At 44.8% G+C, this 17,618-nt stretch overlaps 1 protein-coding gene across 1 annotated transcript in view; it reads left to right on the top strand.

Annotated features, from left to right (window-relative positions):
- si:ch211-186j3.6 (neural-cadherin) overlaps positions 1 to 17,090 on the top strand; it is a 230,939-nt gene extending 213,849 nt beyond the window's left edge. Inside the window, exons 35-38 of the mRNA XM_061813479.1 lie at positions 853 to 1,036; positions 4,794 to 5,038; positions 10,566 to 10,720; positions 12,501 to 17,090. Of these exons, the coding sequence (XP_061669463.1) occupies positions 853 to 1,036; positions 4,794 to 5,038; positions 10,566 to 10,720; positions 12,501 to 13,097 (1,181 nt within the window). The 3' untranslated portion in view covers positions 13,098 to 17,090. The remainder of the gene's footprint in view (positions 1 to 852; positions 1,037 to 4,793; positions 5,039 to 10,565; positions 10,721 to 12,500) is intronic.
- The last annotated feature ends 528 nt before the right edge of the window (positions 17,091 to 17,618 follow it).

Here is a 17,618-nt window from a genome sequence, read left to right on the forward strand (position 1 = left end):
CAAAACAAACAAACAAAAAAAGAGGCCTTTTGAGTTTTGACAGTAAGCAATTTTTGATTCGCCAGCGTGTTAAATGTGGGCAATATGGCTTTCGCCACGTCGGGTTTGGATCAGCCGTCGGCAAGATGACAAACGGAAACGGGCAGCCGAACCCTGGAGCGAAGTCCGCAAGGTCTTCTGATCCTGAGCTGATGCAGCTTTGATTTGGAACGCAACTAAAATTCTTTTTGGAGCATTAGGGTTTTTTTTTTTTTTCGTCTTTAGACAAAAAAAAAAAAAAAATAATCATAAAATTCAGTCTTTTTGGAAAAACTATTTTTGTTACTGTGTGATTTTTATTTTTTTTTTTACACTTCTTCGTTACAGCTATACATTCCACTTTGTGGCTAAAAAACAAACTTCGTAACATTACATCTTGTAAAAAAAAAAAAAAATTGACATACTTTAACAAAAAACAAAATGTCAGCTTTTATGTCTAAAATTCATATACTTTAATTATGAAACATCTAATTTCCTCAAAAACAGAACTACAAAATTTAATTGAAAAAAAAGTTATTTTCACAATTTTTTTTCCATAACAATAATCCATCCATCTTCTGAACCACTTATCCTCACGAGGGTCAGGGGAGTGCCGGAGCCCATCCCAGCTGTCGTCGGGCAGGAGGCGGGGCACACCCTGAACTGGTCGCCAGCCAATCGCTGGGCATACGGAGACAGACAACAATCATTCTGCATTTTTTTCTGAAGATGAAATGCCTATTTCTGGAAAATGAATTACAAGATTTTTACCAATCATTACAATTTTTTTTTTTTTTTTAAATTCCGGTATGCGTTGATATTGCGCCCCCGCAGGCTGCATGAGGGATCTGCGGCTGAACGGCCGCCACCTGCCGATGGACGGCCGGACGGCGCCGGAGGGCGTCTCGCAAATCGCCGCCCAAGGCCTCGCCCCGGGGTGCCCGTCCGACTCGTGCAGGAGGAACCAGTGCAGCCCCCCCTTCACCTGCGTGGACCTGTGGCGGGTGCACGAATGCAGGTAGGCTAAGTGGACCGGAACGTTCCTTTGGCGTCGACTGAGATTCAACGCCGACGTGCTAACGTTGGTTGGTTGCTATGCTAACATCCAGTGTAGCGAGGTCGCTAGCAGAGTCCCGACAACTGCGTGGGCAATTTGATGAAATATTCAAACAATTGCGACGCTAATCAGCCAGATTGACAACTTCCCGGTCGCAAATTCTGTCCTTGGGAGGTTTTTGAGCCGCTCTTTGAGCGCCGAGCCAAAAGTTGTTCGCGGCACGGCTGGCGCCACTCGCAAGCCAGCGGACTGGTTAGAAACCGAGAGCAGCGTCTTTGCATTGGGCGGACGTCGCCGCCGCTCACCCCGTCGTCTCTTTCTTGCCGTCCTCCCCTTCAAAAGCGCCCTCGCTCGCTAATGAGCCCCGTTTGCGCCTCTTTGCTTTTAACGCGTGGGCCTCGTGATCTTTTTTTTTTTTTTTTTTCCCCTCCGCCCGCGGCCTCCTTCATTGTGTCTTTTTTTTTATCCGGACTCTCCCGCTAAGTGCTCTCTTTTGCTCCTCTCGTGTCTCGATGGCTGCTTATCAGGCTTCGTTCCATTCCATTCTTGAATTTTCAATCAAGAATCCTGTTCCAATATGTATATATATATTAATTAAGCCCCCCCCCCCCGAAAATGGAATGAGCAATATTGATTGGTTTTAAAAACATAATCATCTCGTTATAAAATTAGTGGAGTCATTGAGTAATAACAGTGAAGAATAGTAGTACAGTCTCGACCACAATCTGTTTGAAAAAAAAAAAACGGTTCGAAAACCGAATCGACGCTTCCCATTACAATGAATGGAAAAAGAAATAATGCGTTCCAAGCCTAAAAAAAAATGGTCTTTTTAAAGCATTTTTTTTAGATTTTCCTGATAATAAACTGCATAGTAGAAATACATGTATAGTTTGAATACTTTATATAATAAAATAATTTAAGAAATAGATTTATTTTTCTGCTTAAAATGTATGCTTTGGTAGTAGAATACGCTAGGCTGGGAGTGCATTGGCGTATCTGTAGCAACTCGGCCCCCGACTTTTTTTTTTTTTTTTTTTATTAACAAAAGTGCAGAATAACTTTAAACGAGCAACTTGCCTCCTTTGGAGCCATGACTGGGGGTTAATACGGTCGTCCTCTATAAGAAGAAACTACCGGAACACGTACGTGTACAGAGGCTGCGTTATACACGATAACAATAGTGGGCTGGTCATTTCCGGGTTCTTTCCGGGGGGCGTTGGAATTCACAATAACAAAGCGAGTCGTGGCTCAGCTGGTCTGCCTGCGCGCAATATGTTATTTCGATTTTCGTTCGAAAACAGAAGCAAAAAAATGTCGAAATATTCATTCGAAAACCGATTTGTTCAAAAAAAGATTTGTTCGAAAACGGGGACGTTCGAGAACCGAGGCTAATTTACGGAGTGAGCCTAGATATATATAATAGTTATTTTTATTATTTTACCAATTCATTAAAAATATGCAATTTTTTTTTCTTTCAAACAGGTGACAGACATCACAGCTTTTTACACGCAATTAGCAAGGGAAACGGCATTTTGAGGAATGCGTGCAAACCGTGAAAAAAAAAAAACAAAAAAAACAACATGCACAAAAAGCGTTCGACGCACACGAGTGTTCTCGCTCTGCTTATGCCAAGATGTTTACTCTCAAAATAAACACTTAACGCCACTTTTTTTTTTTTTTTTTTTTTGGGAGCAACGTGGCAACATCCCACCGCCTGATGAAAATAAAAAATGAAGCGTAGGAGTCTTTAAGCGCACCGTCGGCCCTTTTCCTGACGAACTGAGGCGACGTGATAACGACGCCGTAAAGCGTTAAGTGTCAGTGATAAAGTCTGCTAATGATGCCGGGAGCTGCAGACTACATTTAAATTTTTTATTTATTTTTTTTTGGAAGGAGGGGAAAAAAAAAAAATCTGGGCAGCGACAACGCATGCATAAAACATGTCGCTGTGTTTCCACTTGCAAAAGCTTAGCGTTTACGCTCAGATCTCGTTAGCGACGCTAACGTCAAGCTGATTGACAGACAGACGGCGGCGGCGGCACTTTTCGGGGTTTGTCGTGCTCAGCTCGCCACCAATCGCCGTTCTCGTTAGGGACTTTGCTGGTCCTGGGACGTTGTCGTGGATTTGTGTTGATTATTGTTGTTTTCTTTCAGCTGTAGGTGATTTGTTTATTTCAGTGGAGCTAACGATTTTTGTCGTGTTCCACGGAATTTTCCCGTTTCCGATGCTCTTTTGGATCCGTGATTCTTGCTGCCGTCTCTTCCTCTCGTATTGCCAGCGATCGCCCCGGACTTTGCTTTGTCGTTTTCTTCGTAACGGACCTCGCAGCCCCCCCCCCCCCCCAAAAAAAAAAAAAAAAAAAAAAAAAAACCCTCCAATCAGTGTCCTCGGAAAAGTGACCGCAGCGCAGGTGTTTAACGTAGCCGTAAAATGTCCCGTAAGAAACAGTCAAAAAGTTCACCCGGGGCAGTCGGCTTCATGAGTTAACGCTTTTCAAGCTAATGGACCTTTCCGACCTACAATAATAGCCAATCAGATAGCCGCATTGTCTTGACACGCCCCCTGCCGCCGTATTCTCCCACAAGCAATGCTGCTTGTCAGTAGCACGCGCTTGGAAAAGTTCATGTTACGAAGGAAATGGTCCTCAGATGCGCTTGGGGAACGTGCAATTCTGCTGAAAGTTATCCTGCCAGGTTGATTCATTTTCCAAAGCCGAAAACACAGTTGACGAAGTGTCTGCGATGGATTAACGCTGGCGGAAGAGCGCGCGTACAACTAAATGTGGACAATATCAACAAACGCAAGGCTGTACGTTCGAAGGTAAGTGAGGGAGAAGGATCTTTCTCGCATTATCATCAGTGCTTTATATTTTGTAGGGGAACAACTTCCTCTTTGTTAGCGTATCGCTGACCCGCTGAACGAAGTGTGTCATGTTTTATGCCGACGAATCGGGTTCTTACGCCAGGTCATGCAAGAGAAATGTCTATTTGCCCATTTGTATCGCATCGGACTTTTAAGACGGAGCAATTGGTTCCATTACGAGCCAAGTCTAATGAATTATCAAGACGACAACGATATTACTGCCAATCTTTCCAAGTCAGAAGTACCCACCCCGCTTTACACGCGCAGTACAATTCCACCATTTTATCCTGCCGTCAAAGTTTTTTTGCATCGATCGCCAACGTTTCGCTGCAACTCCGACATCGCGTCCCGCTCCGTCCAAAATCTTATTTCCGTGTACATATCCTGGCGTGAAATAGTTGAGACCTCTCCGTAGGACTCTCTTGGACGAGTCTGACGCATTTGGCGAAAAAAAAAAAAAAAAAAAACCCCAAAACTATACCGCAATATTATCTGGAATACACAACAGAGAATCGACTTCCAACCCGTTCTGTTCAGTCGCCAATTCGGAAGCTCGTGGCAACTGTGAGCTGAGGGGGCGGAGCTTAAGATCACCAGTCGGAAAAGTCCACCGCGAGATCTGACTTTGTCCCAATTCTTCATGTCGTATTCTCGTGGAAGTGATTTCGTCACTTGAATTGGAGATGATGGTTCCTTGGTCTTCCGGAGACTTTCTTGATTGCAGCCCGGACGGGATTTGCGCCATGTCGTTGTTGTTTTGCGTTTGCACGGAATGTTGTTCTCATTGAAAGATTTTTGTGGTCTTTCGCAGCCGAAGTCCCCGTTTAACGAGGTCTCCTTGTCCCGGTTCGGCAGGTGCCCTCCGGGCCACATGGTCCGCGTGAACGGCAGCAGGAAGTCCTGCGTGTACACTTTGTGCGCCACGCGCCCGTGCCACCGCGGCACGTGTGTGGCGCAGTCGCCGTCCGCCTTCACCTGCCGTTGCCCCGACGGCCACCGGGGGCGCCTGTGCGAGACCGCGCTGGCCGTCTACGGCGACCGCGTCGGACTCAGCTTCAGCTCGCTCTTCGCCATCTGCGTCTGCTTCATGGCGCTGCTCGGTAAGCCGCCGTGGCGCCGCGCGGCGGCTAGCGACGTAGCGCTCCGTCTGGCTGTCTGGTGCGACAGAAAGAAGATCTGATCTTGTACCAAAGAAGGAAAAAAATGGTTTCAAACAAATAGGTAATTCAAGAAATAGAAAAGATGTACATTTCTAGCATTTATTTGCAAAATTTTCCAAGAAAAGAAGACGTTTTTCATTTTATTTGTAGTTACTTACAAACTACTTGATAAACTATCATTTATTGACTAGTTGAAGGAGTGTTTATTAACACTCGTACTACTGATTATTATGTGTAATTATAGCCATCCATTTTCTCAGCCGCTTATCCTCACCAGGGTCGCGGGGAGTGCCGGAGCCTATCCCAGCTGTCAACGGGCAGGAGGCAGGGTACACCCTGAACTGGTCGCCAGCCAATCGCAGGGCACATCGAGACAAACGGGCGAAACTCACTCACAATCACACCTACGGGCAATTTAGAGTGTCCAATGAATGTTGTTGGCATGTGGGAGGAAAGCGGAGTGCCCACCCGGAGAAAAGCCACTCGGGCACGGGGAGAAGATGCGCGCTCCACACAGGCGGGGCCGGGATCGAACCCGGGACCTCAGAACTGTGAGCCCAATGCTTTCCAGCTGCCTGTATAGTTATAAATAATTCCAAATGTTGTTTTCAAAAAAATGCAAATACATTTTTGAAACATCTGCTGCTATTTACAGCAGACTGGGATTGGCTGGCGACCAGTCGAGGGCGTGCACCGCGGCGTCCGCACGACCAATGAACGAACCATTAGTTTGGTACAGTTTGTGTTTATTATACAAATTATGACTTTAGCACAACGTTTTATTTGCAAATGCTTTTAATCATGTAAAGCGCATCATGCGCTCGCCAACTAAATGTATTTTTTATTTTTTTGCTTCGATAAGTGGACACGTGTTCCGACTCACGTCAGAATCAGAATCATCTTTCGTAGCCAAGTGTGTACAACGCACAAATTAATTTTTCTCCAGCAGTCGCTGCGACGACGTACACGGCAACAAGAACAAAGAACAAGAGACGTTTCTGTTTATCGGAATTATTCGTACAAATGATATCAGCAGCAAAATAGTTGAAGTAAAATAAAATTCACTCAACGGGCTTGCATCAAAAACGTCATTATATGAATGTATGAATGCCGTTCTCGTGCCGTACAATAACGGAATGTGTAATGAATCGCTCCGTGCGTTGAAGCACTCGAGCGGCTGTGGCGTTTGTCGTCATATCATAATCCTTTTCGTACATGCAGCTGTCATGTACACCCTGCTGTGAAAGCCACGTGGAACGTGTACGCTTCAAAGTAAAATATGTATTCCACGCACGTGTCGAAGGGGGCTTGCCGCTCGGCGCCGTTGGGAAAAGGCGGCCCGGAGCGCCCGAGAGACTTTCTACCCGAAATTCAACATCGACGTGAAAAAAAATGACAATTGTGGGCATATTTTGTGCTGTCCCGTATCGATGATAGCAGGCCGGGCTATTTGACGCACTTTTTTTATTCTTTTGCAAATGTTTTGTTCCAAGAATTTTTTTCTGGCGAACGTGCTCGCGATCCGAATGAATCTGCTTTCAGGGGGCAGGTTGGCGGAAATACGGAAGCAAAATTCTTAATATCTGCAGTCGCACGCTGCTCATTTGCATAACGTCGTCTTCTGTCGCATCGGCGTCGTCTCTGGGGGGGGGGGTGTCCCCCCCCCCCTCCCCCACCCACCCCTTCTACAAATGACCTTTTTCATGCTGGAGGACATTTAAATATGCCCACCTTTATCGTTTATGGATTTATTGCATTTTTTCTCCTCGCCGGTCAGAAGGTGTTCGCGGACTTCCTCTTTTGTTATTTTTCATTCGGCGGTTTTGTTTGCGTCATTTGATTCTTTGCGTGGGAAGACGTCCTTGAGCGCGATCCGCCGGGACGTCGCCCGGGGGGGGGGGGGGGGGGGGCAATTTCTCGCCTTCGCTTCCCTTTTGAAAAATGACACCAATATGAAAAGGCGTCGTCTCGCAATCGTCAAATACCACTGTTGTGTTCTTGAATAAAACATCGTTCTTTCATTTCAGATTAATAACAAAATCGTGAAGCAAATGCATTTTTTTAAACCGTTATTCTAAAAATAAATATCGAAAGAAAAACTGTAATTGTGTTAAAAATATATACACTGTACAAAATATTCACTATATTCTGTATTAATTATGAATCACTGAATGATGAAATTACGTGAAAGTGTTGGCCTCACAGTTCTGAGGTCCCGGGTTTGATTCCGGCCCCACCTGTGTGGAGTTTGCATGTTCTCCGGGTGCCTACGCGGCTTTTCTCCGGGTGGCACTCCGGTTTCGCATCTGTCTCCGTGTGCCCCGCGATTGGCCGGCGACCAGTTTTGGGTGTAGCCCGCCTCCTGCTCAACGACAGCCGGGATAGGCTCCGGCACTCCCGCGACCCTTGTGAGGATAAGCGGCGAAGAAAGTGCATAGAAGGATGAAGTTCCCACTTATTGTACGTTCTGGAATTTTTTTGAAGTAATTTTGGAGATAATGGAAATTACATACGCTGCAAGACTAACACGACTTATTTGGAAATTAATTTAAAAAAAACATGAAATTTCAAAAACATAGTGCTTTAAATATAAATGTGTTATCATGGCCATTACTACTAGTAATACGAACACAATACATAAATAAGGATTTTGCATGTACTATTTTGTAATCAAATCTTTTCAAAAATGCATTTCTTTCTTAAATGAAATCGGATACAATTATTATTATTAGTGGAAGAGGTAATATTTTAGCATTTAATTTGATGAACTAACGGGTTAGGTAGCTCGTGTGTACCTAATGAAGTGGCCAAGGATGGGGCACGCGAAGAGTATTCGACGAGGGCGCCTCGTAAAAAAAAAATGGATTGAAAACAATTTCCGCTGGGCTGGTTTGACTTTGAGTTGCCGATTGCACGACGATCGGTCGTAGTCGCCGTTCGCTTGGCGGCCTGGGGAGGGTTTGAAAGCCAAACCGGTCCAAACGCGTTCCCGATCTCGGGGGCGCCGCGATTTTCCACTTGTTGGATCGCGGACGGGCAGAATCGCTCCGAGACCGGCGAGCGCGTCGCACGACGTACAAAAAAGAAGAAAAAAGAGCCGAGCGCCGGGGGGGGAGCTTCGTAGTGGCATTGGACTCGCAAAGCAAACCGTCGCACACGCGACTTCTGCACGAAATGCTAAAACGTTGACGATGGAGCCGCTAAGAAGTCCTCAAATGTCACCGGAAACCAATCCCAAGCGCTGTCACGAAATCGGTTCCGTCTCGTGTGACGCGTTCAAATCTCGGAATGTTCCTGGGGAATCGTCGGACTTCCAGACTCGGAAAAACTTTCGCAAAATTTCAGGTCCAAAAATTTGCCGAAATTCCTCAAATCTTCCGCAAAATGGCATCAGAATATTTTCTTCCAATCTTTTGGCACTCGCACAAATTGGTCTGAAATGTTTTCTTTTCTTGTCGTCCCGGCTTGCGGCAATCTCATCGCCGATCGATTATCGACGGTTCATCGGCATTTTCACGAGGGGCGGGGCTCGTTTTGAAGGTTGAACCGCGCATCCACGAGTTGGTGCGCATTTTTGATGGTCAACTTTTTGAATTTCCACCAGCACCGACGGCCAAGACCACCACCGCGAAGATTTCTACGCGATGATCCATTTGCGCTCGCTTTTGGACCATTTCCAACACGTTCACTCATTATTTTTTTAACCTTTCCATATTTTGTTGAAACAACGCAAGCGTTTGATTCACCAACTTTTACAAGATATGCTCCACTCTTTTGCTATCACGTCATTTCTTTTTCCCCGCCGTTCTCGAAGGTGGCGAATGTTTGCTCTCCGAGAACCGTCAATGTGGATCTTTTTTGTTTGTTTATTTTGTAATGGTCCGCACTGACCTGAGGACCAAGCGCAAGGATCGGGAGGGGGTGGTTGATGGGACCTCATGTTCGGCCCCCCCTCCCTGCCGAACACGCACACAAGCAAGTACGCCGACGCTGACGCTGTGGGAAAGCCTGCTCAGATGGTCCATATCTCACTTTGCCCCCACAACATCCATCTTGTTATTGGTCCTGACCTCCACTTACACACACACACACACACACGCCTGTAGGCTGTTTCATTTGATTTTTTTTTTTTTTTTTCCCCCTCGTCGGAAATCGATGCGAGCAGAGCGTCTGTCTTGACAGCGGCTCATCTCAGATCTCTGTGTGCTCGTGTTGCTTTCACATTCGCACTATTTTTTTTTGTTTTGTTTTTTGTCTCTTGCTTGTGTTGCTTCTTCTTTTTTAATTTTTTAAAATTTGATCTATATCACAAAGAAGCAATGGGCCATAAAAGTTGATTTCAAACCTTTTTGTTTTGTAACATTTTCCATTCTTCGTTTTACAATTTTTCTTTTTCAGAATTTTTTTTACACTTGAATCGACAAATGTTTTGAATGAATTTTTCCATTTGCTATTTTTGAAATATTTTTTTCCCCGCTTTGTTTGCATTTGAACATTTTTCTTTTTTTCCAAGTTTCCTGCACCATTTTTCTTTGCCCCCCCCCAATTGATTCCTTTGTTCAATTTCTAAATATTTTCAACTTTTCTCATCCATCCATCCATTTTCTTAGCCGCTTATCCTCACAAGGGTCACTGGCAGTGCTAGAGCCTATCCCAGCTGTCAACGAGCAGGAGGCGGGGTTCACCCTGAACTGGTTGCCAGCCAATCGCAGGTCACATAGAGACAAACAACCAATCACACCTACGGGCAATTTGAGAGTGTCCAATCAATGTTTTTGGGATGCGAGAGGAAACTGGAGTGCCTGGAGAAAAGCCACGCAGGCACGGGGAGAACATGCATGTCCGAGATTGAACCCGGGTACCTCAGAACTGTGAGGCCAACGCTTGAGCCAAGGAACTATGTTGAAGTCAATTGAAGAGTTTCATTTTAATAGCGCTTGGCCACCATCTTGTGGTATCTTGGTGCCAAGAAAGGATTTTGAAGTGTCTTGAAGCCTTTCGTTTGACAAAATAAAATAAAATAGTGCTTTGGCGCCGTCTTGCGACAACTACAGGCAGGCAATCGCGTCACGTGACCAAACCTGGAGAACTGGATTGGCTAATTCCTGCGTGCGCATGCTAAATTCTTGGGGTTTTTTTCTGGTCAAATTTTGTATTAAAAAAATAAATGAGTGAAATCATGTTTGAAACTGTGGGAAAAAAAAATCTATATATAAGTGATAACAAAAGATAAAAACGTTTCATTTTTTTTTTGGGGGGGGGGATAAGAGCAAAAATAGATGGAGGAAAAAAAGACAAAAAAAAACAATCTTAACATCACACACACGGGGCGTTTGGCCCCCAAATGGCAAATCCAGCTCCGCGGTCGGAAGGGCAATTTCTGTTAGCTGAGCCGCTTATCCTCACAAGGCTGGCCTATAAAAGAGACACTCGCTCCTCGCTGACGTTGCCTGTCGTTGAATTTCAGCGCTGCTGCTGGCCATTTTCGTGTACACGCGCTGGAGGAGCCACAAGGGCCCGAAGGAGGGCGTCTACCACGTGTCGGCGCACCACGACGGCTGGGAGGACGTCCGCGAGAACGTCCTCAACTACGACGAGGAGGGCGGCGGCGAGGAGGACCAGGTGAGCGAGGGAGACGGCATGCGACGGCTACGACGTTACTATCATAAAAAAAATTGAAAATCAAAATGGCCGCCGCCGCGCGGCTTACCTCGGAAGTTGTTTTAGGGGCTTTAAAGACTTTTAAAACAATTTCAACACATTTAAACCGAATACATTGACAGAAAATGGAAGTAAGTTTCCTTTCGGCTTGTCCCTTTAGGGGTTGCCTCGGCGTAACATCTCAGATGAACTCTCATATTTGTTTGGCACGGTTTTTACGCCGGATGCCCTTCCTGACGCAAAAAAAAAAAAAAAAATGGCAAAATGAACAACATCCATCCATTCAGCCATTCTCTGAGTCACTTATCCTCACGAGCGCCGCGGGAGCGCTGGAGGCGGGCTACTAAATAAGGGAAAATCATTGGCAAAATTTGCAAAAATGATCCCCCCCCAAAAAAAAAAAAGTAAAAACTGTGCACATGTGCAAAAACTATTGAAAATATCAAATAAATGAAATAATGAGACGCCAACTCTAAAAATACTCCTACATCTGCATAAAGTATTTGAGAAATAATGCAAAAAAAAGTTGAAAAAAAATTCCATTTCCAAATTGTACATATATACAGGAAATAAACTATATTCATATTTACTGCAGACGCAACCACAGGGGTACCTCTACTTACGAATGTTTTAGTAACGACAAATTCAGGTTACAAAAAAATATTGTCGCCAGTTACGAAGGAAAATTCAGGATACGAAAGGAAAAATAATGGGCGCTGAATTCGTAACGTAAAGATCTCGTATGGCTTTGTGTGGCGCAATAGAGCCTCTCTCCCATTGGCCATCGTTGTCACATGTTCCCGGCTTCCCGTTGGCTTGGAGGGATGTCAAAATTTACCCGCAATGTATTTCGTTTCCCTTCGACACTCGAGTGCCACCGAATCTCGCCAGCGCGGTCACGAGCGAGCGCACTTTGGAAAAGTACAAACTTTTTGGGAGTTTTTCATTTTTTTTTTTTTTTTTTATTCATCTTTCGTGAGCCCCCCCAAAAATTTCGCGGAATTCAGTTGTGCGTGCGTACGTATGTTTTTCTCTCGGCTGTCAAACGTACTTTGAATGCTTATTTTGGCATGCGGGGGTTGAAGCGTTTGGAATGGATTACGCTCATTGACATATAAAATGCATTACATCGCAAAACGACTTCCGGAACGGATTCATGTCGGAAGTAGAGGTGCTTCCATTGTGTAGAAGCGTGTGCGCGTGTGGCGATCTGCCGTACATCCTACGTCCGTTTGTGAGCTACGTTCGGCCGCAGCGTCAAGTGACGGGCCGGCGCGCGCGCTCGCTTTTCCACCTGCGTGAACGTCACACACGCACAAGCACGGGATGGATGCTGCTGTTACCACGGCAACAACAAGGATGAACCCATCGGATTGAACACACACGCACACACACTCGCACACGTGCGCTGTTAGCCAATGACGGAGACGCACGTGAACACAATTAACGTGTGCGTGGTTTTCGTGCGTTGTGCGGAGACCAACGTGAACGGTAGTTAAAAGCATCACGCGCACACACAGTGATTGTTGCTGCGGCACAGACGTTGCTTTAAATTCGGTCGCATCATTTTTACGTCCTTCGTGCCAGAACATCATGAATAATACAAATATGATTCATAAACATCGAAAAAGGCATCGTTACATCATAGTAAAAAAGGCTGCAGGATTCCATTTCTCAACGATGAGCGTTATGAAATAAAAAAAAAAAAAAAAGCGTCACGTTGATGTGTGTCTGTGCGTAGAACGCTTACGACATGGCCGAACTCCAGAAGTCGCTTCAGCCCAGCCCGGCGCAGTCGTTGCAGTACTGCCGTTCCCGAGCGCTGCGCCGCCCGCCGCCACCGGCGCCGCCGCCGCCCCACCACCGCCGCCAGCAGCAGCAGCAGCACCTCCTCCACCAGGCCCCGCCCGCCCAGGCCCGCGCCCAACCGCCCGCGGGAACGCCGCCCCCGTCGTCGGCGTCCTCGTCCGCCTCGGGGACGGCCCGAGGGCCGCGGCGAGACGTGCCGCCGCCCGCCCGCTCGCCGGCCCGGGGGCAGGCGCGGCCCCCCCGCCGCTCGCTTTCTTTCTCCAGCCAGGATCTGGCCCGCTACCTGTGCGAGATCATCCGCGACGCCGACCGGCACCCGGACACGGGGCCCTTCGACTCCCTCCAGGTGTTCTCCACCGAGGGCGGCGGCACCCCGGCCGGCTCGCTCAGCTCCTTCAGCTCGGCGGGCTCGGACGCCGGCGAGGGGGCGGCGTCGGACGCCCGGCGCCAGGAGACGCTCGGGGATTGGGGGCCGCGCTTCGAGAAGCTGAGGGCGCTGTACGAGCGGGCCGAGACCAGCGACCTTTGAACTCCGCTGGAGGGCGGCGGCCTCCCGACGAACGCGCACGTCGACTCTTGGTGTTGTTTGCTGTCGATCGATACGCCGTCGATTGCGATTTGCTGTCGACGGATACGCCGGCTACGGAGCTAGCTAGCTTCGGGACGTCGCTTTGGGGCGGGGCGGCGGACCCCCGGCGCTGAGGCTCGCCGCTGCGGTTGCCGTTCGAGGGCCCTTCAATGTGAAAATAAGTGTTTGTTTTTTGTTTTTTTTTTATATGCAGGCACAGCAGAGACACCTAAAAATGAATTTTTTTTTTGCTTCTTTGCTGGTTTGTTTTGTTGTGTAAATATTCAGTGAACTGCCACTCTATGAGGTACACAACAAAGCACAGATAAATAATACGGAAAAGGTCTGTTCCTGGGTCAAAACTGTCACCGTCATAGAACTCACAACGCTGTGCGATACAAGAATGATTTAAAACATCCTTTTGGATCAATTTTTGGTTTCATTTGCCAAAAATGTTTTTTTCTTTTAAAAATTGTCACAAAATGATTTTAAATTGACAAAAGCAAAACATATTTTAAATTGAAATGTACCGAGAAACATTGAAAATCTGAAAAATGCAAACAGTATACGTTTGATATGTGAAAATGGTTCAAAATTGTAAGAATTGAAATGAGTCGCTACGGCAACAAAGGCGGATTTTTTTTGTCATTTTTTTCAAAAGTGACAAATGGTGAAAATGAAATGGTGAAAATGGTTTTGAAGGACTGCGAAAGCTGTCAAAAACCCAGGAACAGGCGAATTCACGATCCGTTATTTTGAGCTTTTTCAACCCCCACCCCCCCAAAAAAAACCTTTCAAGGTGAATGCGAGCGTCAAAAAAAAGCGTGTCAGGTGTGCAAAATAAAGTGGCCCGACTTGCATGCGTGAGACGCGTCAGCGCCACCCAGTGGAAGCCCCCACTAGCGCGTTTGTGCCCAATTGCGAATTCCACTTGATCGGGCCCGATGGGGGGTTGCAAGTGTAGACGTTGGTTGGAAATTCTCCATTTTCAGACCTTTCCTCCTCCTGCACGACTTGGTTTTGAGTTCATTTGGAAGATTTGTAACTTTGTTTTTCCTGAAAATTTTCATTCATTTTGGAATTTGTGTTTTGGGATTTCAAGTCATTTTCCAAAACATTAATTTTTGCAATTTTTAACTTCTCGTTTGATCAATTTCACTCATTTTTGAAAATGAAATTACTTATTTTTAATTTTTGAAAAATGATTGGATTTCACACTTTGCGCTTTTTCTGCTGATTTAGTTTTTTCTTTTGTCAGGAAATCTTTTATAGCCGGGGCGTCAAACTCATTTTCCCTCAGAGGGCCGATACGACTGTGAAAACGTTCAAAACTTTCATGGCTTCATCATATTACGCATGAAATGTATTAACTAGATTTGGAATCTGAATTCAAGGTGGATGGGCGTTTTCAACCATTGTTCATGTTTGATACCACAAAAATGCTTAGAATATCTTCATTTTCATGTATGATATATAACAATTTGAAATCTTGTTCCAGATTTTCACAAAAATCAGAAGAAGTTGTTGCCTTTTTGGGCCACATAAAATCACATGGCGGGCCAGATCTGGGCCCCGGGCCTTGAGTTTTGAAACCATTTTTGCAATATCTTGACAAATTTGTTGAGATTTTTTTTCTACATTTTTGCATTTCTGAACCATTTTGACACCGTTAAATAATTTTCAGAAATCCTCAATTATTTTACTTTTTTTTGGTCAATCTTTTTTATTACGTGAAATGCATTTTCCGGTATTTTTAAAAAAATGTACAAATATTTTTGTTTCCGTTTGTCACATTGTTTTGTCCACGTCCAAAAATTTGCTCCCAAAATGGGATTTTTCGGCATCCTTTTCACTTTTCTGCGACGTTTTCCAGAAACGACGCAAACAATTTTCGAGTCTCTCGTTCCGTCTTCGCAACTTCTCGAGACCCGTTTTTTTCTCGCGCGGTCGCCGACGTTCCGCCACTTCCTGTCGTCGTCGCCCCAAATTGCCAAAGAGCCGCTCAGCTGTTTCATCTCCTCGCTCGCCCCTCCAATCACAGAGAACGAAAGAGACTCTTTAACTCCCCAGCGGTTCGCGTCGGTCGTGTAATTGCGGGCCAGGAAAAAAAAAAAAAATATATATATATATATATATATAAAAAAAAACCCCAAACACATAAAGCCAGACAAAGTCATCAAGTGCCTGATTGGCTGCTCCGTCGCGATCAGAAAGGAGGCGAATGGATGGGGTGGGGGGGGACACACTCAATTGCGCAGGATGAAAATGGGATTATGATGATATGATGCTGACGACGCCGACGATGATGATGATGCGAAGAGGGGAAGAAGCAGGCAAAAGAAGTGCTGCAACTTCCCAGAAAAGAAAAAAAAAGGGTTTCATGTAAAGTCGTGAAACGGAATCACACTTTGATGTTTATGGAAATACATTTATAGATGCCATGCGGATAAAAGTATTGAGACAGTTACCGGACGGAAGTCAAGTCGGAGTCCACCACAAATGGACGATTCCGTGACGGCGCCGCGCGAAGTTCTCGGTCGGAAGCGATTCTTCAAGCCGTTTGGATTTGTTCGTAACCGGATGCGAGTCGTCGCGGGTCCATCCGCAAGTTTTGGCGACTTCCGGTGTCCCGAGACTTTTGCCCGCGCGCCATTCGAGCGAAATGTTTTATCGTTTTCTTTCGGCTTCGGTTTGTGACGCTTTGGCCTCGTCGGGGGTGTCGTGTCGATGGCGCTTTTCACCTCCCGTTGTACATACGGTCGAAGACGATTTACGTGGCACGTTTGCTGTTGCTGCTTGTGACGCCGACGACGACAAGAAAAAAAGAAAAAAAAAAAAAACCATTTTCTAAAAATCATCTGTGATGATGAGCTTTGAAGAGTTTTTGTGCTTTGTATTTGCTCTCGTTTGTTTCCCCTCAATAAATTCCATTCTTTGCACCAATCGCGGCTTCTGGTTGGGTTTGCACGCGCAAAAGTACGAAACGCGTTCGTTCGTTTGTTATTAATTGTGAAATTGAGCAGTGACATCATCAACGCTGATTGAAACTGGATCGTCTGACATTTTTTTTCCACCCTTTTTCCTCACTTTTGACTCATGTAACAATTTTCACCCTTTCAAAAATACATTTCCCAAGCACCCCCAGCCAAATATACACTTTTTAAAAAACATTTGGACTCAAATGACCTAAAAGTGACCAATTTTCTTCATATTTTTAGGTTTTTTTTTTTTTTTTTTATCTTACACATTTTGGGTCAGTTTTTGCCATCATTTCACCCATTTTTTAAAATTTTTTTGTCACATTAAAAACCCCAACATAATTTCACCTTTTTTATACTAATTTTCACCAATTCAGTCTTTTTTTTAAAAAAAAATCTGCACTCCTTTTTTCATTTTTCACCTTTTTTTGGAACCATTGGCAAATGTATTATAAAAAAATGAATGTCACACGACATATTTTCAATTTGACACCCTTTTCCTCACTTTTGACTCATGTAACAATTTTCACGCTTTCAAAAATACATTTTCCAAGCACCCCCAGCCAAATAATACACTTTTTTAAAAAAAAAACCGTTTTGAGTCAAATGACTTTTTACTACACGTTTAAAAGTTACCAATTTTCTCCATATTTTGGGGTTTTTATTTTTTAGTAAATCTTACACATTTTTGGTCAGCTTTCGCCATCATTTCATCCATTTTTTTTTCATTTTTGTCACGTTAACACAATTTCACTTTTTTTTTTAAATACTGTTTTTGACCAATTCAGTCTTTTTGTTTAAAAAAAAAATTACATTCTTTTTTTCATTTTTCACCCTTTTTTGGGACCATTGGCAAATGTATTATGAAAAATGAATGTCACATGACATGTTTTCACTTTGACTAATTTCCCCAACATTTCCAGTGTCAATTTGCACAACTTTTCCTTTTCTCTCATTGAAAACCTTTTTTTTTTTTTTAAACAAAAATTAATGTAAAAAAATGTATTTTTAGTGGTTTCTTCTCCCACTTGACAACACCGACTGTCTTATGAAAATAAATGTTGTCTTCTCCTTGGTCGTGTTTCAGATTTGAAGTTCTGTTTTAATCAATCACGATCAATTCTTATTTCCAATTATTATCCCATTTGTGTTTTGATCCAATTTTCCAGATTTTTCCACGTCACCATTTTTTTCGACTTTCACGCATTTGAATTGTGACTTCTTTGGATCCATTTTTTTTTTTTAATTTAATTTTTTAAAAGACGTTCCTTGACTTAGTTAGTCACAAACTGTCACCCCGTCCCGACAAACGTTCTCAAGCGCGGCGACGCAATCTGCCAATCACGTGTTGAGAAAACCGGAACGAGCGGCACATTCTCATCTGGGCCTTTTTTACCGAGGCTTCCTTTCATACCGGCGCTCGCTGGGACGATTTCGGATTGCCGCGGAGAATCGTCGGCGCAATTTCCACGGCGCTTCCATTATTCATGGCCCCCCCCCCCCC

The sequence above is a fragment of the Syngnathoides biaculeatus genome, chromosome 3, assembly GCF_019802595.1.
Source record: "Syngnathoides biaculeatus isolate LvHL_M chromosome 3, ASM1980259v1, whole genome shotgun sequence".
Classification (NCBI taxonomy): Eukaryota; Metazoa; Chordata; class Actinopteri; order Syngnathiformes; family Syngnathidae; genus Syngnathoides; species Syngnathoides biaculeatus.